The sequence below is a fragment of the Embiotoca jacksoni genome, unplaced genomic scaffold, assembly GCF_022577435.1.
Source record: "Embiotoca jacksoni isolate LCO1_2020_lvr unplaced genomic scaffold, fEmbJac1.0.p SCAF_20, whole genome shotgun sequence".
Classification (NCBI taxonomy): domain Eukaryota; kingdom Metazoa; phylum Chordata; class Actinopteri; family Embiotocidae; genus Embiotoca; species Embiotoca jacksoni.
In genome coordinates this window covers 3,056,479-3,069,945 of record NW_027185341.1, presented here as the reverse complement: position 1 = coordinate 3,069,945, position 13,467 = coordinate 3,056,479, and the positions used below count along the sequence as shown (strand labels likewise).

The following is a 13,467-nucleotide window of genomic DNA, read 5'->3' as shown; positions in this document are numbered from 1 at the left end:
TAAGAAAACCTGGTTGGCCCTCTGAAAGAAGCTGGATTTGACAACATATTTAAACTGCAGGTCTAATTTAAAAGAAGTCTCCAAAATGACACCCAGGTTCTTTACATGAGGTTTACAGGACATAGAGTCAATACAAGATAAAATACTATCAAATTACAGCGCTGGTAGGCGACAGGGATTAAAGTCGATATGCGACATTTTAACAAGTCATAAAAAAATGCCCCTGTAAATAATAACATTCATGATAACAGTGTCAGTGGGCTTTTTTTTTTCTGCTGATGCTCATCACTGACAGTAACGTGGAGTCGTTAGTATGTAACAGCTGTACTTTTCCGCTCGGACAAATCAAAGCGTCTGCTGAGAACGAAGGTTTTTTTTCATCAGAAATGGTTCAACAGATGAGCACCTCGGTGCCCAAATGATATAAAAACAGTTCATTTTTAACTCTCGATTGGGAGTTCGGCTCATTTTCACAATTCGGAGCAGGTAAATGGCCGACTCCTTAAAATAGAGATATCTCGAGGATTTTTTTTCCTAGCTCCTTTTTTCACCAGCAGTTTTTATGAACATTTCGTGAGGAGTGTCAACAGAGGTGTGATTGCAGAGCAATAACTGCCTCTCCTGCTAACAGTAAGTCCAAAGTCACTTGTTATGCCCATCCTTAACTCCACGCAACAGGCTATTCCTGGCAATGAGGCATACTCATGACGTCCGTGATTAGACTAAAGAACACGATGTTCAAAGGCGACAGTCTTTCTCATGAAGGCCCTGAACCCTGAACTCAAGGCTTTTTTTTTTTTTTTTTTTTTTAAGGAATAATGCACAAAACAAGCAGAGCGACGGGTACAGGAATGAAAAAATATTTCACATCAATCACGCGGCGACATGATTCATACCTCTGAAAGTGTTGTAGGCAGCTGAAGTGCCACCATGAACATCCACAATAGCTTCAGTGCTCCTCGGCTCACAAGTCTGAAAATCCTACCAGAGGGATGAGGATCATTCTTTCAAAACATGTTCCCAAATTTAGAGTTTTAATGATGGTGATGAAGCGTGTAATCATGTTAAGATCCAACGACTGTAAAATGAGATCCACTTTCACACTCATCAGTCCATTAATTGGTATGGAAGCATCTCCATGTGTTACTGTATGTTCCTCCACTCATTTATTTAAGGCTGTCCCTTTAATTTGTCAACCAACTGACTTCCTGTTGTTCCTCGTATTATGCTTGAAGCATTTCCACCATAACAGCTATTGATGCTGAGGCAGGAATCCACCAATCTGCATAATTTCTTTTCACTGACTTTAAATGGTAAATGGTCTGCTCTTATATGCATGTTTTTAAAGCGCTTTACAGTTTGCCTGCCATTCACACAGCAATGGATGGAGGTAGAGGCATGTTTGCCTGCCATCGGGAGCAACTTGGAGTTCAGTGTCTTGCCCAAAGACGCTTCGGTATGTGGACAGGAGGACCCAGAAATTGAACCGCCAACCCTATGACTGGTGGGCAACCTTCTTTACCGTCTGAGCCACAGCCGCCCCATTAACATGGTTGGATGTGTGTATAACTGGTGCAATGTTATTGGACTATTCTGCAAAAGCCCGGATTGCGAAACAGTCAATGCTAATCTTTTTATGCATTCGCAACATACATCCATGCTGGTTTTTTTTGAATGCGACATCTCAAGAACGTCCTGATAGGAATCTCTTCAAATTTGGCACAAACATTCACTTGGACTCGAGGATTAACGGATTCGATTTCGGGGTCAAAGATCAAGGTTAATGTCAGCTCACATTGACCCACGTGCGCGAGCAAAATATCTGGGGCAGCTGTGGCCAAACAAAACGTAAATGTGCCAAAACTCAATAATTAAAATATCTAATTGGATCAAATAATCGTTTTTCTTTTCTGACCATCATTTAACACAAAATTTGAGGGGCAGACGGGACAATACGACCACATTTCACATTTATGACAGACACTAAATTGGTGACATTCTTCTGGGGTGTCGATCTAGAAATTGTGGTGATTGTATAGATCTTCTATAGATATAGTTGTGTGTGAATCATCCATGTTTTGGAATCATTAGCTTCTTTGCAGCAACATCAACGTGGGTTTGGACAGATATGCCCATAAACTACAACTTGAGTGGTTAGCGGTGGCATACAACTGATCAGCGGTAATTCTAGTTTATTCAATGTATTCAATGGAAGAGATTTTGATTCTTACTTACTCAACATCTGCATGCGGCAACTACAGTATTGTTTAAGTTAGGAAAAAAAAAATCATGGCAGAATTATGGCAAAAAAAACCCACCAACTACAGCTATGTATGTTTGAGATCAGGAAACTAAACCATTTGTTACAAGATGAATAAAAGATTGTGATCATGGGATGATTATAAGTGATGTGGATCGTGATGTTCGGGGCTGAGAGATAGATTCACACACATCGAGAAAGATAAACAAGAGTGAAAACACATCTGTTCCCCCTCATCGGACGCTACCGACAGACAGTATTCACACAGCACAAAAGGGTTGACGTTGCTCAGCTGTTCCATACAAAAGATAAAGAGTCAGTGGCCATAAAAACCAAGCAGATCTCCAGCACTTCTGCAGTGTCTGGGAAACGGGTTTTTCAGAGCCATGGAGGCCCACGATGTGAAGTGGATGTGATAACAATACTCTTTGTTGACATTATATTCAACTCTGACAGCCCAACACCCACTAACAAGGCCACTCGCACAGCATATGAAACATCAACTGTATTTGAATATCAGTGTTGTTGTTAGTATTCCACCCGAGTTTATGTTGGTCAGGAGATCCTGGGTCACTTGGGAGGAAAAACAGCTCCATCCTCTGGCAGCAGGGGCTCTGGCATGAATAATAGAGTCACACAAATATATTCTTCACGGCGGGATCACGTGACAAGACTGTAAACAGGATTTAATTACTCAGGTGGAGCAAGCTGCATCTACTTGCTCCATCCAGTTCAGTGTTTGGTGAAATGCGAGCTGCCCCTGCAATAAAACAGACAACCGAAGTAATAAAGTCATAAAAAAAAAAAAAAAAGAAAAAAAAAAGTTTTTGACTTCAATTGTGCTGCCACATACCTCATCTAAACTGAGTGGACTCCTGTTCTCTCTGTCCCTGTGTGATGTGTTTCTGGGCAGGTCTATCGCTGCAGAAGTCCGGTGAGTAGTCGTGTCGTCATGGAGATTCAGCTCACCTGGCCTGGCTCCGCTACCATAGTGAGGTAGCAGCCGGTCCCCCTGTCTTCTTCTTCCTCCTTGTTTGGACTTCTCTGTATGAACTCGGGTCAATTTCCCTTTTAGCGCTGTAGTTCCGGAACGAGCACGTGTGGCCTCTCCCTCGTTTTGTCCAGCGTTGAGTGAGGTTGTGACCGTCCTGTGTTGTCGAGGAGGCAGCCGTGGCCCCCGGGGGGGTCCCCAGTTTGAAGGAAAACATGCTGAAATCCCCTGAGAAAGGCACCCAACTGTTCCCTCGGGGCTTCGGCTGAGGGTTTGAATGCGGAGATCAAGTTCCTGTGCGTAAAAAGAGAAAAAAAAAAAACATCCGGGCAAATACTCGATCCTTCTTCTACGCAGGTTTGGGGAACGGCGTATTTTACTGATTTCAGCATTTTTTTTTAAAAAGAGTACTCGTAAAGGATGTGTTGTTTAAGTGTTCCCTTTATTTTTTTGAGCAGTGTAAATATATATATACACGCACGCACACACACACAAACACAAACACGCAAACAATTTGGAAATCTGAGGAATTTTCAGTGCTTTTGAGTGACAAAAACACACATTTTTTTTTTTTTTTGTAACAAAGTTTTTATTGGCTTCTCTAATCCGTTCATCATCTCAATAACAGGTACAGCCTGGGAAATCATATCACAAGGGGTCTAGAACAAATAAGACAAAGGAACGGGGAGGCTTCTGCTACAAAATTTGGTATTGAGGTGACAGTCAGAAATAAAAGCCGTACAAAAATGTCTTTATCATGCATACTGGAGAAAAACTCCCCCGCCCCTCCCAAAAAAAGAAATGAACACACGTTTTTAGTGTTTTTGTACATTTTTGTAAACAATATCCTTCTAGCGATCATATCAAAACACATTATGGCAAGTAACAAAAATAAGGGATATAACATGAGAAAAATGAATGTTCTATGAGGCATCTATAATGCAACACTGCTTGGCGTGGATGTCTTTACAGAAAAAAAAAAAAAATACATTTGCATTTTGATGAATCATTTGCTCTATAATTGTAAACACAGGCAGTGTTAAATGATTATACAATATGTCGAACCTATACTACAAATATTTCAACTACATACATGAAACGCGTCCCTGCTTTCTTACGCTTTAGGTGATATGAGGTATATTTAGGTCAATCTTTTTGTCTTTTTTTTTTTTTTCTTTCTTTCTCTTTTCTTCTCCGTCTCACCCACTCTTTTTCTCTCCTTTTAAAAGCATAGTGTGTGTTTGGAGTGAAGTGGCTGGTCAGTCAGTCTTTGTTCCCTGTGATCTGAGCAGCTTCAAAGTCTCTTGGCTGTGGAGCTCACAGACATAGGAAAAGGAAAGGGGGTGGGGCGGGGCAGGGGGGGGGGGGGTTACGGCTCACAGGAAATCAACTAAATTAAATATCAACCCTGGCTGCCGGGAAAGAATGGCTTTAGCCATGGAAGACAAAGAAGGCCATTGTGTATTCTTGTGAGTGCAGGGCTGCATTTTGGGAAGGGGAGGCGGATCAAACTTAACTTTTCTGTTTCTTAACTGTATGACTGAAGCCGTTTCTAGCAATGACTAAAACGGGCCGTTAAGAAATTCATAAAAACACGAAGGATCGGGAGTAGGTCCGCTGATTACTTGCCTAAAAATGATCTGCTATCGAGTTCTTTTGTGGCTAGTGGAGAATAAATAAAAAGGGATTGGGTATGCCTCCAACATACCAGTGGGTTTAAAGATATAAGGGTTCCAGCATGTCAGCCCATCTCTCAAAAAACACTTAAATACAAAGAGGTACTCTCAAAATATTGTAGAACAGAATTATGGCAAATCATCTTTTTACAACATCACCCGAAAAACCGTAATAAAAAAAAAAAAAAATAATAAAAAAAAAATAATAATAATCGCACCCCCCCCCCCCCTCCCATCACTCCCCTATCTTCTACCCTTGAGAAAAAACAACAAATACATTTAAAATGCCCATGGTCATGCCTAGTCAACCCCCGTCAGAGCCCAGCAAATAGCCCGGCCCACTTCCCCCTCCCTCCCTCCTCCCCCATCATCATCATCCCTCCCTCCCTCCCTCCCTCCCTCCCTCCCGTTCACAGTTTTTCTCCTCTTAAAATAATAATAATAATAATTAGCATAAGAATCACTTATCACATATGCAAATTGAACGGGTTATTGTTGTATCCAATGGAGATTTGTTGAAAAAAAATAAAAAAAAAGTGCTCGTTTGATTCCGCTGACACAAAAAACAAACAGCAAAGAGCGGAGTAGAAAAGTGGTGACTTGTTTGAAAATAAAAAATAAAAATCACTTCAGCAACAGCACGATGAAACGATCACCGACCGGCGCTCATTGCATTCTGAAACGGACAGCTGTTATCTGGGACGCGCCGTTCACCTCTAGGTAGGATTTCTTCTTCTTCTTTTTTTTTTTTTGAATCCTTTTTTTTTTTTTTTTTTTGCCTACGCGGCATCTTTTCTACGACCAAACTGGCGCCCGCAGGCAGAGGAGGGCGCGGTCGCGCGGGCTTCGTCGACGGACGCCGACAAAACATACAGCCGGTGACGCCGGAGCGTCCTCTTCACCTCGGAACGTGCCGTGCGAGCACCGAAGGCTAAACTCGGCTACGACTCGGACTAACTTGTGTACGCGTAGCTTTCAAAAGGATTGTGGATGTCTTCACAGTAACGAAACAGTACCGTAATCTCGTCAAAGCTACACGCAGTAGAAACCAAACATGAACACGTTTTGAAATTTGTTGTTCTGACGAGTTTAAAAAAAACAACAACAAAAAAAAACATCCCAAAGAAAAAAACAAAAATAAAAACAAAACAAAATCAAAGCTTTGTAGTCTCAAAGTACACCTGTAAAAACTGTGCTAATTGCATCTCATAATACAAAGTCATATTACACAATTTTGCCTATTTTCCTGAGTTAACATGTTTCTTGTAACAGACAATATATACTTTTTTTGCCATTTGAAATCTGGGCCTTTCCCTGCCACAAATGTTATTATTGAAATCATCAAAATTGTTCATTATTACTTTACAATGGTATGATGATGATTGATAAAACACAAGGGTACAGACGACGAAGAAAAACAAAACAAAAAAACAAGCAAGTTCATAGCTACCCTCTAAATGTTTTAAATTACATTTAAATCTACGGTACGTTCATATCAAAATCACTACTCTTAAACAAAAATCGAGCAACTACGTAATAAAAATGAGAATATTTTAAAAAATTGCATTTGAGGCCATGGAAGACCCTCCCTGGTCATTTTTTTATTAACAATTAATGGCAGTGTTTAAAAAACAAATCTTTGCTACAAGAACAAAATTAGGATGGTGTGTGTGTGGGGGGGGGGGGGGGGGGGGGGGGGAGGGCAGGGCTGTATGGACAGTAACAGAACAGCCCCCTACTGGATTCACCTCGTTTGACCCTTATCTGAAACTTTGGCTTGTCGGGGTTTTTGATCCTGTACTCACTGGCTCACTGACGTCAGCTAACAAACTGGTATACCCTGAGAATTCTGACACTGGAGTCCGTAGTCGGTGGTCTACCTCTGTCCCAGGATCGTTGCCGTAGCTCAGAGGGGTCCGCCGTCCTGACTTGAACTGGGAGCCAAAGGCCTGGGCGAAGTTCTCAATCTGGTATGTGGTTTCTTTAGGGGGGTTCAGCGGGGACAGGTTTGGGTAGGTGGAGCCATTGGTGGGTGCGGTGCTCCCACCAGCCTTGGGCTGATGCCCCTTGGGGCCCTCTGCAGGAGCAGTGAGGTCCTGGGGAGGTAGGTTGAAGGTGCCGGGGGAGTGCTGCTTCTCCAACTGTTCAGTCAGCTCCTGAGATGGAGTCAGCTGCTGGTGGCTGGCAGTTTCCAGGCCGAGGTGGTAGCCCGTCAGGGAGGAGGAGCCGATGAGCATGCCGTAGTGGGACTTGGAGGAGGACGAAGAGGAGTTGGATGAAGCGGCAGCGATAGGCAGGTAGCCACAGTCCATCGGGGATGTGGTGTAGATGTGTTTGTCAGAGAACAGGGCCCCGGTGGGACTGGAGCTGATGGACAGCAGTGGGAAGGGCCCCGTGGGGCCGAGGCTGGGGAAGGGTCCATTATGGCTGGTGCGTTCCAGGGCCAGCAGGAGGAACTTTGAGTACTCGCTCATCACTGTTGTTTTGTCCCCGCCGTTGGGCGAGTCGTCCTCCAGCTCCGGGGTAACGGGGGCTGCTGGCTGGAGGTCTACATGGTGCGGGTGGTCGGGCAGATCAAAAGTCACATCATGGTGGTGCGATCCCTCGGGCTTATGGCTATAGTGATCGAGCAGGCTTTGCAGTACCTCATCTGGAATGCCCGACTTGTCGTGCTTGAGGTCCAGCGGGGAGGAGTCCAGCATTGCCAGCGTGGGCTCGGGCCCCAGGGAGCCGTGGATTACACTACCGCCCTGGGACGCCATGTGCAGTGAGCCGGCTCCATAGTCAATGTTAACTGCATGGAGGTAGCGCCGCTTTTTCACAAACTGCATTGCATCGTCGTAGTTGCTGCTGGTGGTTGGCCCGGGCTTGTTGCCCCCGGGTCCGTGGAGAAGACCCATGTTATCAAGGCCACAACCCTCCACGTGATCCATGGAGCCGGGCTTCGGGCACAACAGTTTTTGCCCGTCGCCAGCGACTTCCAGAGAAAGCAGACCCTTGTCGAGTCCCTTGCGGCCACCTTTTTTAAAGACCAATTTGGGAGTACGTCCCTGCATGGCGGGGTCAGAGCCCGAGGGCTGATCCATGCCGTAGCCCTGCATGCCCATCCCTCCCGAAGACGAGGCTGCTGCCGCTGAGGCGTTCTTCTTCCTCTTGCCCTCACCGTTTTTGGACTTTCCCCTCTTGCGTCCAGAGGTGGTAGAGTTTCCCTGAGTGAGTGAATAGCTGCCCTGGCCTAGCTCCGCTTCGCTGAGCTCCAGCATGTTCGGGTCTAGGCCCTTCTTTATGGCTTCTCCACAAGTCCGTTTGTGCTTCAATAACCGGTCTGTTCTTGAGAAAAACTAAGGGAGAGAAATACGGTCTTAAGTTTCCGCTGCATGAACAGAAGCCGGTTTTTTTTTTTTTTTTTAAATTTGCGGAAATGCAGCTCAAAAGTATGGGCGTTGAATTTCACGAGAAAACATTATATAACCCGACGTCTTCTGACACCACTCGGCTTAATAAGGAACTTTAGTGCGGACGTTCAGACAAAATGCAGCACGACTCTCATGCTAAGGATGATAATGCACGACCTTTACACACACACACACACACACACACACACACACACACACACACACACACACACACACACACACACTTTCCGATACGAGACGATTCTAACTGCAAATAAAGCCGACGGCGACGTCGGAGAACAACAAAGCGTTGCGCGCGACCTGGTAAAACCAAGTTACAAACGTCTTACTTGTTGGCAGGTATCGCAGCGATATGGCTTCTCGCCACTGTGTGTCCTCTTGTGCCGCTCCATGTGGTACTTCTGGATAAAGCGCATGTTACACTGGTCGCAGCTGAAAGGCTTCTCCCCTGCAAAAGGCAGCGGTGACGGTTTACAGAATAAACGGACACCTTTAGTCGAAATGACTTCGGCGTACAGTACAGCCGCGTGCAGAAACTCACCGCTGTGGATCTTCTCGTGCCGCTGGAGCAGGTACTTCTGTATGAAGCTCATGTTACACTGACTGCACCGGAAAGGCCTCTCACCTGTGCGATCAAGAGTACAACCATACGCTCACCACATTAATTAAAGCCCGGCCCGTCGCACCGCTGTGTTCACTGTACGAACACAATGACAGTGAACCTTCGGCGTTGTGTGTGTGTGAACACCCATCAAAAATGGAACCCAGGAGACTCGCAAAGCTGACCGGCCTCACGGTAACAGTGGAAGTAAGAGATGTGTTGAGGAAACTGAATGACCTAATTAAATAAAGGTTTAGGTATCCATTGTTCATTCAGAACAGCAAAGGGCCACATTCCAGACAAAATATTTGTACAACAACAATGTATTTCCTATCTGCAAAACAATGAAAATGTTTTTTTTTTTTTTTAAACTGAGGCTGTAAAAATGTTTTTCCCTTAAAATCTTTATGAGTTCAAGATCAAAGAAAGGAATTCCCAGCAACGGGAATGACTAAGACTTCCAGAAATACATGAGTAACCATAAAGTCATTGCTGACCTCAGGGACGGTCTGGTTGGAAATAAGGTCTCAAGCGCTCGTGGGGAAGTTTTAGTGTTCATTAATCATAAATCTGCTTTTCCATGTTCTTGGTCACACAGCCTTACCCACAGCTGAACATTCAGAATATAAGAAGACGGACTTGTAGTTGTGCATTTCATCTAAACTTGCCGGCTTCATGGCAGTTTGCCACAACATTATGTTAAATAGCAAAAGGAAAGCAGAAGCTGCCTCTGCTACTGACTTTTTTTTCTTTCTCCCAGCAAAAAAGCTCTGATCAGCAACGCGAGCGTTACATTTGAACCGCGAGACGTACTTTAATGTATTAAATATGACGAATAAAGCACCAACAAGCAGCGAAATTCTCTCACCTGTGTGTATGAGCACGTGTCTACGCAAGTGGTAGGAGCTGCGGAAGGCTGCATTACAGTGCTCACAGATATGTGGTTTCGAATTGGGGGACAGACAGGATCCATCTGCGTCCAACATCATGGCCTGCGAGGAGAAAACCAAGAGTACGAGTGGTACACGTCAACGTCTCTTGTCTTTAAGAGACGGCGAAACACCGGCCTTTTTCACGTGCCGATACTTTTCAGCGAAACAAACACGATTCGTTGGCGTCGTGAAGCAGGCGAGTGATTTACCTTCGCAGCATCATTGCGTTTCCTTCGAACTTTGCCTCCCTGCCCGTCCCCGTTGCTCCTCCGTCCTCTTTTACCCGAGGACTCTTTTGTCTCTTTAACTGGTCTTACAGGCATCTAAGGGCAAACACAAATATTTATACCGCAGCTAATTGAAGGCAGATAAGGGACAATCGCTGGTCTACGAGTCAAAAAGGGTCAATAAAGCCAAACCCGGCACATTACAATCCCTGTCCTGGCAGCAAGGGGACAAACTAAGCAGCTAAAAGTCAACTGGCAAATGACTCAAAACTCACCGGTTCGCCAAGGGAGCGGATGTTGCTGAGGCTGAGGTCATGCAGGAGCATGTTCTGGTGATTTTGGTGGTGGTTGCCGAAAGACATATCCCCCATGTCAGTACCACTCTTCCCCGCGCCCCCTCCGCCACAGTTCATCCCCACTCCTCCACCCCCGCCGTAGAGGGGCATGCGGTAATCCAGTTCGCTGAGACGCTCTTGCTTGATGCCCATGCTGTGAAGGAAGCCCCCCGAGTTCACAGCGGTGGCGTCCTGGTGTTCTGGGGGCGAGTCGCGCTCTTTCTTCAGGATCATCTCCTGGGGCAGCTCGCCCATGACGGACTGGGAGGCCAGCCGGGTGAAGGTGGTGACTGGTGGCAGGTGGCTGAACATAAGCATACCTGGTGCAAAGTTGGGGTCCATGCCGCCGTTGCGCAAAAACTCATTGCCTAACTTGTCTTGGATAATACTCATGTCGGTGGTTTTGCTTTGTGCAGGGGAGAAGGAGGGTAATTAATCTAGAGAGGAATGCAGGAGGAGAATATCCTGAAAGACAAGACGGATGAAGAGCCGCGTTACATGTTGAAGACGACAAGACACGAAAACAAAAGAGACAAATCGAAAACAACCACCACGTTTCGTTGCGAGTCTGATCCACGATCGCGCGTTCCAGTGAAGTAAATTTGGTCTCAACCACAAAGTAGGGATGCAACTAACAATTATTTCTATTTTCACTTCATCTGTAATTATTTCAATAAATTGGCACGTTGTTCAGTGGACAACATGCCACTGTAATGCCCAACCAATGATCAAAAACACAAAAATATGAAGCTTACGATCACGTAAGATATATATATATATATATATTTTTAATAAAAGGCATTATTGATATTATGATATAGACAGCAGGTACAGTGTGTCACTTCCCATAATGATCTCTGAATTTCCCCAAAGATCCCCATTAATTACCGAGTAGGCTCGGCTTTATCCGACTGTAGCAGTGGTACAGTAACCGGAAACCTTAAATGATCACTTAGGACAAAACACATTTAGTTTGCACTGAGGAAATAAAAACTAATTTGAAATAAACACCTCACTTAGTGAAATACAATACAGCATAATGGGATTTAGCAGGTAAATGGATACATATCACATCAGAACTTAAGTAATACTTAGAGATAGTATGAAAACATTCAAAATGAAGTACTTGTCATTTTATCTCCACCATAGCTTCAAGGACTTTTGGTTTAAATACTGAAATAGATTTAATCTTTACCGCAGACTAAAACACACATCATTTTGAAATGAAAAAACAAAAGTATTTAAGGCTTGAATACAAAAGTAGATATGGGTGTTTAGATTTTAAGTAAATCTGGTGAAAAGCACCAGATAACATTATTTAAAATAAATAAAGAAAAGTGTAAGAAGAAGCTTAAGCTCTGTCATGTTTTTGTAAATTCTGTTCAAGATGAGAAAGAAGAAAAACAAAAGAACTATCAAAGGCATATATTTAATCCACCTCACTATTGTTCTACATTTAACACCACATGTGACTTGGACCAGAGCCAAAATAAAAAAAAAAAATAAAAAAAAAAATCTGGAGAAGTAGCTTGATAGCTTTCAGACAAGACGTCCCTTTGGTTTGCGCACTTTGATGCACGCTGGACCGATTGTCATCTTTTTGACTAATAACCCCGCACGAACAGGAAACCCGGAAGGGGAGAGCATCGGTTGCGGTATCGGCAAAATGAATCGGTTCAGCTCACTTCCCCCTTAAAACAAACGATATATATTTAGGTCAAACGCAGCGAGACATCTCGACGCTTTTCATGCCGGGCGCGGTGGGGACGTGCAGGAGGGGTTGAGGGGGGGGTCGGGGAGGGGGGGGGGTGGGGGTCCTGAACAAGCACAGAGGAGCGAGCCGAGTGAGAATTTATTGTTTGGTCTCCACCAGCTGACCATTTGGCATTTCAACAACAACAGAGAGAGAGAGAGGATGAGCTTTTGTGATGCATAATAGTTAGCCGGCTAGCGGGGCTAGCCGACGAGCAACAATGAGACGCGATCAGCGGATTCAGTTCTTCAAATCAAAGTCACACCAACACTAAAAGTCGCGAGGCCCGCTAACATCTTACCTCCTGCTGCTATCTGGAGACAACCGTCTATTAGATTCGTCATAAGCCATATAACATTTTTTTTTATTTTTTTTTTTATTTAGCACGTTTACCTGCAAGCTGCTATCAAACCAAGCTAACGCTAAATAACACGTATATTAAAAAAAAAAAAAAAAAAAAAAAAAAAAAAAATTTACACGGGGTCATATTTTCGGAGTATCTCTCTGAAGAGGAGAATAAAAGGGGAATAAAAGAAAAGCAACTTTAAAAAAAAAAAAAAAAGAGAAATTAAAAAGAGCTTTGCGGAGTCAGCTGAAGCTTTTGATGACGCTCGTGAAATCAAATCTGACCGAGAAGCAGCGCTGCCGCTTTTATTTACTGAGCTAACTTTAGCAGTAAATACAACCCCGGGGGTAAAGCGCTTCACCGGGAACATTTAGCCAGCAAAAAATAAAAATAATAATAATAATAATAATAATAATAAACAACAATCCACCCGGAACACGTGGGACTGGCAAGGTATATAAAAACAACTCGCGACGCTCTCGCAGCGCGAGCTGCTGTTTTTCTTTTATTAACAATCGAGCCGCCACGAGCTGTAGCTCGTCGTTAGCTCGTCGTTAGCTCGCTAAGCTGCGACCCGACTCGAAAAGCCGCATTACGGCCCGCTGAGACCGAAACAATGATGCTGGTTTCTCGGTGCGTCGCCGCGGACACACAGACGATCGGTTCGCCTTGTAAAAGCTTCGACCTCCACAAAAAAAACCAAAACAAACCGCAGATAATAATAATAATAATAATTTTAAAAAAAAGTCCCCTTCGTGGGGGTTTCCACTCACCTACGCATGACCGCAGTTGTTTCCAAACGTGTTTTTTTTCTCCGAATCCGCCGCTTTGGGTTTTTTTTTTTTTATTTTTTTTTTATTTTTTTTTTTTTATTGCCAAAACATTGTTCTCCGGCGGCCGCTGCTTTCTTCCATCTTGTCCAGGCGCGGG

The 13,467-nt window shown here is 44.2% G+C and overlaps 1 protein-coding gene across 1 annotated transcript; it reads right to left on the bottom strand.

The window, feature by feature from the left end:
- Nucleotides 1-5,336: 5,336 nt before the first annotated feature.
- Nucleotides 5,337-13,467, bottom strand: znf281b (zinc finger protein 281b). The gene is made up of 7 exons (XM_069155585.1): nucleotides 13,311-13,467; nucleotides 10,379-10,903; nucleotides 10,086-10,199; nucleotides 9,813-9,936; nucleotides 8,885-8,968; nucleotides 8,673-8,791; nucleotides 5,337-8,268 (listed from the first exon to the last, which is right to left on the bottom strand). The coding sequence occupies exons 2-7, from the start codon at nucleotides 10,829-10,831 to the stop codon at nucleotides 6,688-6,690; spliced, it is 2,475 nt and encodes an 824-aa protein (XP_069011686.1). The 5' UTR covers nucleotides 10,832-10,903; nucleotides 13,311-13,467; the 3' UTR covers nucleotides 5,337-6,687.

Coding starts and splice junctions, on each gene's coding strand:
- znf281b (XM_069155585.1), bottom strand. CDS start 10,831: ATGAGTATTATCCAAGACAAGTTAGGCAATGAGTTTTTGCGCAACGGC. Junction 10,200..10,378: donor TCCGCTCCCTTGGCGAACCG/GTGAGTTTTGAG, acceptor GTTTGCCCTTAG/ATGCCTGTAAGACCAGTTAA. Junction 9,937..10,085: donor AACGCAATGATGCTGCGAAG/GTAAATCACTCG, acceptor TTCTCCTCGCAG/GCCATGATGTTGGACGCAGA.